The 14,682-nt window shown below is 53.2% G+C and overlaps 1 protein-coding gene across 2 annotated transcripts in view; it reads right to left on the bottom strand.

The window, feature by feature from the left end:
• NTRK3 (neurotrophic receptor tyrosine kinase 3) overlaps positions 1-12,445 on the bottom strand; it is a 247,164-nt gene extending 234,719 nt beyond the window's left edge. The window contains exon 1 of one of the 2 annotated variants that reach the window (XM_009681246.2): positions 11,717-12,445. In XM_009681246.2, coding sequence (XP_009679541.1) covers positions 11,717-11,964 — 248 coding nt within the window. In that variant the 5' untranslated portion in view covers positions 11,965-12,445. The remainder of the gene's footprint in view (positions 1-11,716) is intronic. The other variant, XM_009681247.2, reaches the window with a different exon arrangement.
• Between the last annotated feature and the right edge of the window lie 2,237 nt (positions 12,446-14,682).

The following is a 14,682-nucleotide window of genomic DNA, read 5'->3' on the forward strand; positions in this document are numbered from 1 at the left end:
CTAAGTAACCTGCCCCTCCACCAATTCCAGACTTCTCAGCAGAGCCAGGCACTGGACAGAGGAGCGGAAGCGGGGCAGGAGACAGGTTTGCTAACCTTCAATGCCACCTACACATCCATCTAGCAGTAAGACCTAATTCCACATCCCATACCTTTACTTGACAGTGGAAAAGAGATATAGGGAAGAACAAGGCAAGACAAGCAGCACCGCTCAATTATCCTAGAAGGATATTTCTAGGTTGACTGGTGGTGATTGAAGGCTGGTGGAGCACCAGATGCTGCCTGCCTCCTCCTCTTGCTATTTGCAGCTAGATTTCTCGTGGAATAGCCTATCTGCAATCCAAAGCCAAAGCAACCACCTGGCCTATCTGCCAGACTCAGACTGGGGACACCGAGGGACCTGGGCCATAACACACAAGGACAACACGGACAGGGCAAGACAAACATACACTCTCCCCACCACCCCTGCGACCTGAACCCTTTGCGCCGTGAGGACGAGCCATCTCACACGGCCACCCCAACAGCAGCTTTGCACAGGGGCACAGCTCTCAAAGTAGATGCACCACTCGTGGCAGGGGCTGCCTTCTTCGGAAAGCATCAGCACCTGGACCTCTGACATTCCTATACACTTAAGAACCCACATTGCTACCAATCGGTCTCCGACTGTTTGGAAACAGCTTAAAGACACACAAGGTCTAAACAAGCCCCCAAAGCACCCCTCTGAGTCCCAGCCCTGGCCACTAACACACATGCACTCTAGGACAGCACTCCCCAGAAATACCCAATAGTTCAGTTTCCCTCTGCCGTTCCTGTGCTTTCACTTGCTGCGAGATGCGAGCAGTGGGTCTGTGCTGGGGCTCCTACAGACCAGCTCTGTCCCAGAACACCTGGGGGCCAGTAGTCCTGACAAGGGGTAGGAGCTGCCAATGGGCCCTGCACAGGACCTTGGACCATCACTGCAGGAGCATCCAGCCACATCCCTGAGCCAGTTCCTGGTCCCTAGCTGCCGTGCTCAAAGGGTGCTCTTGGATCCTAACACAGGCCTCTGGCACCGAGGCCACATAGCGCATGCCAGACACGCTGGACAGGTATCACAACAGCCAAGCACTTCCAGCCCTGCTGCCTTCAACAACGTGACCTCCAAGGCTTCAAGAGGTGCAAATTAGACTGCCTGGGGAAAGCAGTGGGCAGCCGTGTGGTCCTGGCTGCCTGCCGTGGGCTCACCCCATGACAGCTCCCACCACCCAGTGCGGGCTGCCTGGAGAGCCAGGACAACCCCAGCCCTCGCTGGGGCTACTGCACTCCACAGAGACTCCCTTCCAGCCTCTCTGCTCCAACTGCTGGGCTTTTTTTTGGTTAAATAAGCCGTTTCCCTTTCTATTTTGGCAGACTGATGTGAGGAGAAGGGGAAGACGGGGGAGATGGCACGTGCTGGAGGGAAGGGATGGCATGGGGACGGCTGCTAGCACGCTCCACTGTCTCCATTGTCTCCTAAACTGGAGTGCTGGGTGGCAGTTGGAGAAAAGCCAGCTGTGTACATGGTCCTGGCTTCTCTGTCCTCCATTCCAACAGCTACGTCACATGAAAACAAGCTAAAAATACAGCACATATTTTCCTAGTGCTACTCTTCCGAGCAAGCAAGGGCCAGAACTGCACGTGGATATTAGCCAAAGGGGATCAAGGCCAGGCCCTGCAGTCGGGGATGGGATAGGTAGGGAATAGGGTGACTTGTGGAGGACAGGTGTACAAGGACATGCAAGGCTGGCTTGTCTCTCCAGGAAGCCTGGCACACTCCAGAGGGGCCCAGCTAGAGCCTTCTCCTGCAAACCTGGTGGCTCAGCACCATGACACCGTCCAAGCACCAAGAGGTCTCAAAGGCCCCTGCCCTCCATGACACCCACAGCTGCAAAAAGCCTGGCCAGGGACAGTGGTTGGCAGAGTCTTAACAGGAATGGAAGGCTCAGTCACAATTAAATGCACATTAATAAAGTCTGCATCATCCTTGGCCTCATTTTCTCACAAACCCCAAAGCAACACGAGTTGGCTGCTCTCATTTACCAAAAGCTTTAGTGTAGCCAACTGTGGGGCTGTATTTTCAGCAGGGTTCAAGACAACAGACCCTGCACAAACCCCTTCACTCCTCAACTCCTCTGCAGAGTTGAGAGGTTGCAAAGGAGCTTTCCTAGCCAGGAAGCGACAGCCATGCAACTTTCCAAGGGGAGTCCCTCAGGAGGAAAAAAAAAAAGTTACACATAGGCTCTAAGTAATTTAGTAGTATCAGAGCTCCCCCTCACCTAATTGGTGTTTGCCACCCAGTCACAACACATGCTTCCCCAAACCCACCTTCACCCCCTGCCATGACATTGGAAACACGTTTGCTGTTGCACTGCTGAACCACTGGGTGTCACAGCCTTTCCACCATGCAGGCAGCGCGTGGCAACGTGTCTGGCAGGGAAATAACCAGCTCTCCTTTTGCCCAGCCTGCAGTCCTGCCCAGCATTGATGCAAGCTTCCTGTCTCCATGAGCCTTTCCCCAGTCTTGCCCTAGGCTCTGCTCTGCCTTTATCCCCGAGGGAAGGGCATGTGGTCTCTGCAGCAAAGGGTTAATCAGAGGAGCAAAAAGCATTACATCTGAGACAGCTCTCAGCATAGGCCTGGCTGGTCTTTTCTCTGGGGACCTTCATAGTGGCCTGATGTAACAGGATAGGCAGGCCTGAGCATCTCCCCGCATGCCTGGCCCCCTCTTAAACCCTGCCTAGTGCTGGGCTGAAAAGTCTTTATCCCTGGTGTGCTGCTGCTTCATGCCTCAGTTTCCCCAGCAGAAAAACGGACATAACTATAAGGGTTGCTTGCAGATTGCTCTCCCAACCCAGTCACAAACAGCAGCCACACTGCTCCTACCAGGCACATTTCCCTGGCATTTCAAAGGGACAAGAAACATTTCCCTCTAGTGCCAGCTCTGCCTTTTTGGGCTGGCACCTTCCAAGAAGCTTCAATCCACCTCATTTCACAGACCTGCTGAGGCTGTAGTGCTCGTGACACTGATATAACAGCAATCAGCATGGGGAGGGGGTGTACTGGCCAGATCCTCTCCCAGTTGTTAGGATGAGAGCGACCCAAGCCTGGTCCCAGAAGACCATCCAACACTGCAGGGCGCCCACCCGTGCCAGGTACGAGTGACGCCTTCTTCAGGAGCACGCAATTAGGTGCGGACCCCAGGGCCTGGTCCAACGGTCACCCATCTTCAGGGACAGCAAGGAGCAGAGCAGCAGCACTGCCCCAGAGCAAAGGCTCTTTGTGTGCACAGCATCCTACAGCCTAAGAGGAGGCAAGGGAAGAACCAGGCCCTTGTCCCTAGCAAGGGGCATCCCTGGCAGCACACAGGGCACCCTGCCACCCTGGTGCCCAGGGAAGCCTTCTCTATGCTGCAACCCAGAGCTGTTCTGCAGCTCCAGCCTCGTCTGTCCTGAAAGCCATCTTGTGCAGCCGCTTGCCCTCTAGCGGCTCAACTGCACTTGGAAAATAGGAGGAAAAGAGATGTGGAGAGAAGAGAAGCCAAGCAGAGGGCTCCCGGCTAGCCCTAAGCGGGTGCAGGGCCAGGCACCCAGCACAGCGGGTCCAGGGCTGGGGAGTGTCCACCAGGCTGGGAGCAGCTGGGGGGCAGCAGGCCAGGGAGAGGCTTGGTTTTGGCTGGGGATTTATGCAATGCACCTGTGAATTTGCTTGTGTGCAAACGCTCCAGCACAGATGGCCTCCATTTGGACCAGTGTCATGCCGCGAGGGGAGACAGATGAACACAGGGGAGAGCCCAGCACGGTCACGGCCCTCAGGCCCCGCAGCCCTGAGTTCGGAGCAGGGAAGAGGCCAAGTCCCTTGGGGCTCACACCTGCTGAGCATGGCTTCTGGTTGCCACCACATCTCTTTACACAGCACACAAGCATCTAATGAAACCTCCCCCCCCCGCAGCCATCTCCTGCCTGCAGGGAGGAACGACCCCAGCCCCGTCCCTTTCCTCACCTGGAGCAGATCTGGGCAGAGGACAGGCCAGGGAAGAAGGGAGGAGGAAGGAGTACTTTTCTTTCTGCTCAGCCTAAAGGCAGCCACTACAGTAACTACAGCCTCCCAGTAAGAAACTCACCCCATGAGCAACACCTTCACCCTCCTCGTCTGCACATTTCACTCTACATCCCTTGAGTGCAGGGCAGCTCTCACCATGCTGTGTGGGATGGCTTGGGGATGAGTAAAATAATTTAGAGTAGACCAATACATACAGGGTGCTACCAAACATGCCTGCTTAGAAAGCATCTAAACCTACCAAAAAAAACACTCCATGAAATCAAAAGCTTAAAATCACTGCTGTTTCACAGTACCAAAAAAATAATATACCAAACAGAGGTGAGTTGCAAGCATTAGTAATGCTCGATCCTGAAAGCCTGACAAGATCAGACATTGATTCTCTTCCCACTGGACTGCAGCCTCCCTTGAATGGGGTAAGCCAAATCCAACTGCAGACTAGCAAAGGACATCTAGTATTGGGCCCTACTTTGAGCAGGGCAAGCCAACGTGCTGTGTTGGCACTTTATAGCATTACAAAGTGCAACCCAGGGGAATCTCTGTAATGGCCTGCTGTGGAGGGGTCATTTTGCCAAAAGAGCCACAGATCCCATCGTTTTGGGATGCCCAGAGTGGTCAAAGGCCTTTGGCTAAACATAAAGAACTTGTACTGCAAAAGCACGCACAAGCTTTGCCCCCACCAGGCACCCCGGTGGAATGAGAGCAGACCCAGGGAGCTGTCCATAACTGAGCTCTAAGGTGCCCTGGCAAGAGGTGATACAACTCCACATCTCAAAGAGAAGAGCAGAAGGTCTTTCCTCAGTCTCTTCCCTCCTGCCTCTGCTTCTCCCCTTGGACAGATTGCAATGAAATGCCTAGGTTCAACTTGGAGCATCCCCACTCCACATCTCTCCTGTTGCCAAGTCAGGAGACAGAGCTGACCCAGACTTCTGAACCCCAGGAGAAGACAAGAGCTGGGGAGATATCGTGTGCACCCTGGAAGCAAGCCAGGCCACCAGCTGCATGCTCAGAACTTCTGTCTGGGTAACAGCTCAAGCCTGAGGTTCAGCTCACCCAGAAAAGCAACAGGCACATAGGACATGTGGGCATAGCACTGGGAGCTCCCATGAGAGATCAAGGTCTTTCCCTCCCCAGAGGAGTATGTCACATGGGCAATCAGCAGAGATTCAGGCTGGTGCGCAGACACAGCTGGGCTTGGGGGCACTTGGGGATATCTGGCCAGATCAGACACACAGGGGGCAGAGACACCAGTACAGATTCTGGCATAAGAAGGCAGGTGACTCAACGCAGCAGGAATCCTGTTTCTGAGACAAAGCGGGGCTGTAACTCTTAGGTGCCTGATGCTCTCTGCTCCGTGTTAGCCCAGCCGTCGTCGGGAAGGCCAAAGTGAGACCTGGCACAGGCAACTAACTCCAAACACAACTTTTACAGCACTTCTACCTCAGACCCTTCTACTCTGCACCCATATGTAGCCTTGAGGGCTGTAAAAGTACCGTAGGCCCCGGAAGTCACCTGTGCTAGGAAAGTACCTCCTTCCAAGATTGGTAAGTAGAGAGAAAGGCTATAAAAGCACAACATGGACACAACAGCTTGGGCATGCACCAAGGGCAGCACAGGGAGCACTGGGTTCCCCCAGTTCAAGTGCAGCTTTTCTGGTGCACTTAAGCCATGCAGCACCCACCATGGGCCCAATCCCCTGGTTTAAGGGGGGCTACATCAGGACATTCAGGATCAGCTCTTCTGGCTTAAGGTACCATTTAGGGGAACAAGTACCTCAAGTCAACTCCCTGTCCCAAACACCCTTGCACCTTCTTCTGCCCTTACAACCTCACCTCCTCCATGCTAACATGCTTTGGGACCATCACTCTGTAAAAACAAGAGCTGTGCAAAACAATCTGGGTTGAATTAAGGACGTTTTGAATGGGCTCTGCAGCAGCCAAAACCCTCTGGGACCAGGAGAGGGGAGGAGCAGAGGGATGGGAGGCTTTGGGAACACATAGTCCGTCATTACCAGACACCAGCATCCCACAAGGGGCCTGGCATAGGAGCAGTAGAGCAAGTTTCAGCTTCAGTGATGTGTTGTCCAGCTCGCAAAAGCCCTCCTAGTGTTGAAATACCCCACAGGCTCCCTCAGGAGGGTTCAAGGCCTAGCACAGCAAAAAGGGAGGCAGGACAGAGAGGGCTGATTGAGAGGACAAAGTCTGTGCCCTGTTGTCCAAGGCAGAGCAGTCACCAATGAGAGCATTGCAGGAGCCCCTCTTCTGGCTTTTCAGGCCATCAGTGCAACTTCTCCTCCAAGGCAGACGCCTGTCCTTCCTTCCCAGGTGCAGGCATCACCAGCACCTCACCTTCCACCCCCCCCCCCCCCCACCAGCAGCAAAGGGGTGCCAGTGCTCTGCCCTCCCTCACTAGCAGCCCACTCCTCTAGAGCCCCCTTCTCTCCCCCATCACCACATGCTCCCAGCTCCCACGCACCGAGTGGGAGCCAAAGCTGCCACTCACCCACCACGGTGCAAGGCCGCTCACTCTGATGCAGCTCTCTTACCCCCTGTCAGGCCCATATCACACAGGATGGAGCTCATTCGCAAAATCCCACACCCTGCATCGCTCTGACATGACCCTACTCCTATCGGGTTGTTCTGAATTTGTCTCACCTGACTGCAGCCACCCACAAGCTGCCCTTGCAAACACTGCAAATCCATCCATCAGGAGGCATTTTACAATTTCCCTCTGGTGAGGTTGGATATGGGATCAAGGAAGCAGGACTTCATATCTCAGCGACATCTCCCTACCTACAGGAAGCCCAGGGGTGACAAGCGCAGGCCACTGCCGCTTTCCTGGCAGCATCTCTGCAGTGCCATAGCAACAGCTGAGAAGTAGGGAGGCCCAGATGGCAAACTCCTCCGTCCGTCCTTCCCCACGCGCATCGCGCTGTGCTGGAGCACGCAAATGCTTCCCACACTGCCAGAAGGGTAACTCCTCGACCCGCCTCCGGCACGTGGCGCCCAAGGGCCCACTGGCACCAAGATACACAGCAGCACAGGAGAGCCTAGCCCCCCTCCCCCCCCCCCACAAGCAGGGCCAAAGCCCAAGGCCAGACACAAGCCCACATTGGTCCACTTGGCATCGTTTAGGGGGATTGGGAGCCAAAGTCACAAGTGGCCAAGTTGCTTGGGACATGGCCTCTCCTCTCAGTTCCCAGAGGCCAGGAGAGTTTTTATGTTGCAGAACTGTAGACATCAAGGGTAAAAAGCTATTCTCCCTATGCCTCCCCTCCAGTCTAGAGATATACTCCTCCAGAGCTCTTGCAGAGCATGGAGCCCAGCTCATGCTCCCACAGACGTCCACCCGATGGGATCTGGCCTCCTCATTCAGATGGCAGGAATATTCCTCAAACACACCAGCTCAGAGGTTCCCAACAGCTGGAGTAAGCTGGGGCACTGATTTCACATCTCAAGGTAATAACATGGTTAAGGGAAGGTTAAGTCACACCTGGCTGGGGACTCAGCAAAAGCCACCAGACCACCCCACTGCATAATGAAAATCAACAGTGCAAACCTGCCCCAGCCCCACGGCCAGCTGGTCCAGTTCTCCCCAATGGGGGAGGGTGCAGTATGGCAGCAGAACACCACCCAAGGGCCCAACCCAGCCTCTTGGGAGAGAGGCAAATCTCAGCAGATTGTACAAGGATCCGTGTCCAGAGGCACATCCCTGGAGATGCAACCCAAAATTGGTTATGTTATCAGGTATGCTGGGGAAGGGCAGGGGGACACTACCCAACCCAACCTCCTCCATCTCAGGGCAGGAATCTCCTGCCCTTTCCATGCTTTGCTGTCAACCTTTTGATGCCTAGATTCACACAAAGGTTATGAAACATCCCTTCCCCACCATCTTCACTGGTTCAACCCCTCTGCCCCACAACGGTGCGGTGCCACCTCTGAGAAACCTCCTGGACCTGCAGCAGGTCCACAGCACAGAGGTAATGGTGTCTGGTGGAGGTGGCGAGAGGAATACAGCACTTCAAAGCAGCAATGGGCTACAAGGTGGCCAGCTCAAGGCTCCCAGAGTCACTTGGCTCTGGGGGCCACACGGCTGCTACCGCCATCATGCTTCCAGGGAGGCACAAACATGCTCCCACCCCAGAGAACCCAGGGTATGGCCCAAGCCAGCACCAAACACTGGTCAGGGAGCTTTGGTGCCATGAGAAAGCAAAGCAGCACTGTGAGGGCCAGCTTGTGTTCCCTTCCCTCTCCTCAACCCCACTAGACTGAAATCAAGGCAGGGGAAGCTAGACACCTGGGCAGGCATCCTCCTGGCACATGGCTTCTCAAATGCCCATACCCAAGAGGAGGTGCCCAATCTCAGGCCTTTCCAAGAGGTAACTCCCCTGTTTAGCCAGGGGGAAAATCAACAACCTCCAAAGCGGAAGGCTGCTCAATGGGTCGGCTCCAGTCAGCCCCCAATGTTGGCGACAAGGCTAAGTAGTCCTGCCCGTGCCACATGCCTCCTGCCATGCTTCTTTGCTTGGCCCTCTGCAACAGTGGCTCGTTGCCTGCTCAGACAGCAGCCTCCGGTATCCACCAGCCCGCAGCCTCCATATTTGCCAGGCATCACGCTGAAGGCGCTGGTGAGCCTTGCCATCCCCAACATCCACTTTGGGCAGGGTCTCTTCCTCTCCCTGCACCTGCCTCAGGGAGGCTAGATAGCATGAGGTATCCAGTGGCTTATGCCAAGACTGCACAAGCTGGAGACCTTCCCAGATGGGGTGACCTGCCCTGCAGGGATTTAAGGCTCTTTCCCCTTTCATTTGGGCAAGATGAATGTACTCGTCAAGCAGGCTCATGGCTCTTTCTCTCTTGCCTTGTTCTCCTTCCCCACCCTCCTCACAAGACCCCACAGCTTTCCTCAGTACAACCCAGCCCAGCACTGGCTCCCAGGACAAGTAGTGCTCTCCATATTAAGCTTGGCTTTTGGACACAGAGTAGGACACACTTGGCCCCTAGTGGTTTCGCTCTCCCCAGCTGCAGAAGAGGATGAGGGAGAGAGCACATTTCAGGAGCAGAGACCTCCATCTCCTCCCAGGGCCTGCAGAGAGCACCTGGAGCAAGCATTTCCCTGGCCCAGGCCAGTCCAGGGAGAGATGTCCCCACTCGTCCTCTGGCCCGAGGCAAAGGCACCTTTGCCCACTCACCATCCGCAAACAAGGCAAGCTGCCTAATGAAGCAAAGTCCCCAGTGAGCTTGGCAAGTAAGAGGAAACACTGTTCAGCACAGAGGTGAATCAGACCTGGCTGTTGGGCATGATTCATCAACGGCCAGGGCAGGCTTCGGTGCACCCCTCACTCCAGCACCCACGAGGTCAGGCCAGCAAGGAGAGGCCCAGAATCAAGCTAAGTGGGTGCAGGACCTGAGGCCACCTGCCTAAGCCCCCATGGAAAAGCACAAACACTGGCTCAAGCCTGGCTCGGAGGGCAGAGCCACCATCCTTTGCTAGGGAGCAGCTCCTCCCTGGCCTTGCCACCCAAAATGTCCCCTAGGAACCTCCACGGGAAAGTTTTTGCTTACATTTGCTCTCAATCCCCCGTGGCATTTAGGGGCTCACCTTGGTCCAGCGCACACTTTGCCTTTTGGCCCCAAAGCCTGGGAAGTAGGTGTGGGGTGGAGGGGAAGGTGCAGGGAGGCGGTGAAAGCATTTCCTTCCAGGAGGAACAGAGACGTGTACAACATCCAGCAAAAACCAGCACCCTCTCCTTATTCCCCAACTTAAAGAGAATCTCTTCTCATAAAAATTACCTAACACCTCTGTTTCTGGAGTTGAGAAGATCTTGTTCCCCTCCACCCCCCTTTTTCTGACTGCTTATCATCATTTTTCAATTTCAAAGCAGTAAAGATATTTTCTGGATACAAAGGGCTCACATAATCGTATCTCTCCCAGCAGGTCAGATGTACGTGTGTATCTGAAAACACACACTCATGCTGGCAGCTTCCGAACCCTTTACAGCCTTCCCCACGCTCTCAGTCCAACAAAGGGTTAAAACAAAACCACAACAAACAGCAAGCACAGGGGAAAAACACGAGTTCCTCCGACTTTCCTTGAATCACCCACGTCCCTCTGGCATCGCAGGAAAAAAAGATATATATTCCAGCACCGGCTACACTGAATAAATATGGGGCATTTGGAAGGGGAGCATTACAGTAGTTTCACATTTACTTTCCCCGTTCCTGCTGGGTTTGCCGAGCACGTTTGCTGGCAAGGCAGAGCTGGGGCACAGGGTCAGTAGCATTTGCTGAAAATCTGCTTGGGCATTGCATGAACCTGTAAGCAACTGGGGAAAGCAGATCCAGTCATCTTTACCCAGCAAAGGTGATAGCAAAGCTGCGAAAGAGCCACTGCAATTACTCCGTGGCTATGCTGCAATTGCACTGTGACCAAACACAGCAGCCTCAGGAAAAGACCCAGAAAAGCACTCTTCCTCCATGCAACTGTGCAATCGAGGTGAAAAATAAATAAATAACCCTCCATTACTCATTTCAAACCTTGCTGCATTTAACTGCCAGAATAAAGGATTCCACCTCTTCTCTGCTGAACTCCCACTGGCAACTTGCTCAGGGGGCTACATTTCCCTAAATGCTCACATTTCAATTAGCATTAGAATAATGAAATGGCTCAGAGTTCATCTCACCCAAAAACGTACTGGAAAATAGCAGAGATTGGAAATGATGAGGTTTTTTTTTTTTTTTTTTTCCCTCTCTCTCTGCCTCTCACACACACACACACCCCAGCATGATGGATTCAGGAGGAGGAAATATATTCCTTTCTCAACTCTACGCTGATGAGATTAACATAGGCTTTGCTAACTGCGTCTCCAAACAAGGATAATGCAACTTCAAGTTGATTTTCCAGATAAACAAGCACGCAAACAAACGCAAAGTGCTCAACTAAAAATATCTCCCTGCTCCGGTTCTTCTCCCCACCACCCTGAGATGAAAACACACAAATCCCCGCTCAGTACCAGAGTGAGTTGCAAAATTACAACAATGAGAGTTAAATAGGCTACTTAAGGGACATCTCTCACTGTCCTATTTTTCCCTCCCCCCGTAAAAAGCAGAAACCGCAGATTTCCAGATACACTCAGCCAGGGCAGAGAAGGGAGGATTTTCTGTGCGGAGATGAAAAAACGGCATGCTAATCGGATCCAAAGTCTCGAGAAAGAGCAAGCAGCTCAGAACTTGCTTTTCGTACCCAATTTGGGTATATATGCATCTGGTGTTCTCCTCCCCTCCCTTTGCAGAAGCAAATAGTTAAAAGAAACAGCAGCTTTAGCATCTTTGCCTGCTGCGCTCTCCTGCTAAGGAATTAAATCTCATTTACTTTATTTCTCGCAAGCCTTGGCCAAACTGTTGCTGGGCTTTTTTTTTTTTTTTTTTTTTTTCCCCGGATGGGGCAGAGGAAAAACCCAGGCTGCATCCTCTGCACGACAAACAGGGCTGAGCAGGGGGGGGAGCAATGCCAGGAAGCACAGCAATGCTGAGGGCACCTGAACCTCCGCGCAGGCTGCTCTGCTTGCAAACACGCACCCAGGCAGCACCCTGCCTCCGGGAGGGAAAAGCACGCACCCGGAGAGCCAGGGGGAGCCCACTTACATTGAAGTGATGTTCCTTGAGATGTCCGTGATATTGATGCTCGTGTTGCCATTGCTGCTGCCTGAATCCTGCCCTTCCAAGAGAGGGAAGAGGTTTCCATCATCCGGCTTCTTGCAATTGATGTCTGTCTTGCTGCAAAGACAATTAGCAGGGCAAGCCAGCACCGAAAGCAGATAGTCTCCCCAAATGCTCCAGAGCAAAAATACCCTCCAGAAAGTGCACTTGGTAGGGCAAAGAGAGACATCCATCTCCGACTGCTGCTTCTAAAAAAGAGGAGGAGGAAAGGGGGGATGGAGGGAGGGGAGGGGGGAAAAGGGGGAAGGAAACAAAGACAGAGGGAGGAAAAAAAAATCAAAAAAAAAACAAAAAACAAAATCTCAAGCGATCAGATGCAAAGATCCTCCAGCAGATGAAATCATGCTGGCAGCTGGTGAGGAGAAGCTGTAATTCCCCCTACGGTAGCGGGCGGAGATGCATACTGGCCGGGCTGCGTGCGCCCGGCGCCCGGGCTCAGGCGCTCCCCGCCAGCCGCTCCGGAGGATTGCAACAGCGGCTGGGGAGGCAGCCAGGGGAAATAAATAAATAACAAAAATGGTGCGAAAGTCACCAAGTCCCACCTACTGGGCAGAATTAAAATTGACACACCTGCAAAAAAAACACAGAGAGGGAGAGGAGGCTGGGGAGAGGAGGGGGCAACCTTCCCATCCCATCGCTTCCCTCCCCAGCCCCAGCCCTTCCCTCCCCTCGGCCTGGCCAGCCCTGCTGCAGCGGGCGGAAAAAAAAAAAAAAAAAAAAAAAGGAAAGGGAGGAGGAAGAGGAGGAGGAGGAAGGCTCGCAAAGCGAGCCCGACTCTGCCCGCTTCCCTCGCTGCAATAAAAAGGATTCCCCACCCCCTCCCTCTCCACCAAAATAAACCCAGGGGAGAGAGGGGAAAGGGGGAAAACCCACCCCCGCAGCCCAGCCTGGAGAGGGAAAGTTGCAGCTGGGGTTAAATTTGTGCTGGGGGAGAGTTGAGGGGCTCTGGCTCTGCTCCTGCTTTCTCCGGCTCTTTCGGGTTTTGGAGGAGGACCGTGCTGCCTTTTGCTTGGTTGTTGGGTGGGTTTTTTTTTCTCTCCCACCACCCTGCAATCCGGACAGACAGAAGGGTGGAGAGGAGGAAAAGATTAAGCTGAACTGGAGGAGAATAAAAGGCAGTGTGCATTACAGCAATTTAAAAAATATATACATTCTTTTTGGATAATTCTAGTGAGAGGCAGATCAGATGGCTGGGTGGGAAAAAAGCAATTGGAGAGCACCCAGGAAGGACTTTCTAGAAAAGGCACATGCACACACACACCCCTCAAAAATGCAACGGGGACTCAGTCAGCTGGCTGAGAAGTGCAACCAGAGCACCCAGGGTTGGGGCTACCATACTCCCTTCCCTCACTCTCCCTTTCCCTCCTGCAGCAGATTCTGCAATCAGACACGCAAAAAAAAAAAAAAAAAAACCCTGAAAGAGGAAGAATGAAGTGTTGAAAAGGCTGAGCTCAGAGCGCCGAAATGGCATCAGGAGAGCAGTGAGTGCGAGCTGAACAGCAGAGCGAATTAAGATGCATGGTGCATTTTTGGCAAGCACAAACCCAAGCAGATCAGAGCTCTGCTTAATTTGCTCTGCTTTTCTATAGCGCTTTTCTGCATGCCTTTTTTTCCCAATAGTTTCATGTTTCTGCTCCTCTGCACAGAGGCACAATGATAAAGGGACAGTGCTGCAGGCAGGGAGCATGGGAGAAGGGAGGAATTACAGGTGTAGGGCTCCAAATATTTTGGGTTCAGCTCCTTCCAGGCACAGGGCTTTGCTTCCTGCCCTGCTGGGCAAGGAGGAGAGATTGCCCAGTCTCTGCTGTGAGCTGAACTAAGACCTTCAGGCTCTACTGCGCACCCCAAGTCAACCTCATACAGCTGAAGAAAACAACAGGGCCGGGGCAAGGAAAGAGAAAAAATAAAAAAATAAAAAAAATAATAATAATAATAAAGAAGCAGCTGCAGGGAGACTACAGCCCTCCCTGAACCCAGGCATGGATTTGCAAGCACTATTTGTGCACTCAGTGAGGAACAGGGCTGCCCCCAAAGCCACACTTACAGGCATCCAGTCCACATGGGGCAGCCACCACAGAAGACACTTAAGTAACTTCATACTGAACACCACACATGGGTGCTACAGGCCTTAGAAAATCCAGGGTGTGCAAGGTGCTGCACACAAGAGACTGGAGTTTTGGTCCCAGCTCCTCAGGGTTCTCCTGCTTCTGGGATGAAAGGAGCTTATCAGGGCTCATAAGGGCTCTCTGGGGAGAGAGAGCAGCAAACTCATCTGGTGAATAAATACTGACCTAGGAGGGCTGATTTCTTGCTCAGCCCCACCTGCTTGCAAATTAGGGAAATCCAGCTTTCAAAGTGAAACAGCTGGATCCAGAGAGATCAATAAAACTCCTAGTGCTCAGGGCTGCAGCTGAGAGTATCACAGCGGGGGGGGGGGGGGGGGGTTGTCTCCATCCACATGAAAAATAGGTCCCTTCTCCAGACACCTGTGTACAGATTCTTGTTGTGAAGAGGCACCAGAAATAAAAATGCCTGGTCAGGCTTGCTCCCTGCCCGAGTTTCTTTACTCATGTCAGAGAGAGAGTCCAGGCTAGTTTCTCAAGATGTCGAGACCTGACTAGAGAAGACACTGAGGAAAGGCACCGTGTTTTCTCTACCTAACATTTTTCATACCTATAGCTCCTTTATCCTTCCCCCTCTGCCCCTCTTACCTCTAGAAACTGGCTTTCGGGCTGTGTGCTAGGCAGTCTTTTTTCCAGCATGGTAGCTCCAGTCCCATCCCAAGTGTTCCCCTGCCCTTCAGAAACCTAAGGCTCCAACAGTGACGTTAAGCAGCGCGTGGGTGGAGGCGCTCCATCCCTCAGCCTGTTGGGGACAGGGACATTTTGCCA

This window comes from Struthio camelus, chromosome 12 (assembly GCF_040807025.1).
Source record: "Struthio camelus isolate bStrCam1 chromosome 12, bStrCam1.hap1, whole genome shotgun sequence".
Taxonomy (NCBI): domain Eukaryota; kingdom Metazoa; phylum Chordata; class Aves; order Struthioniformes; family Struthionidae; genus Struthio; species Struthio camelus.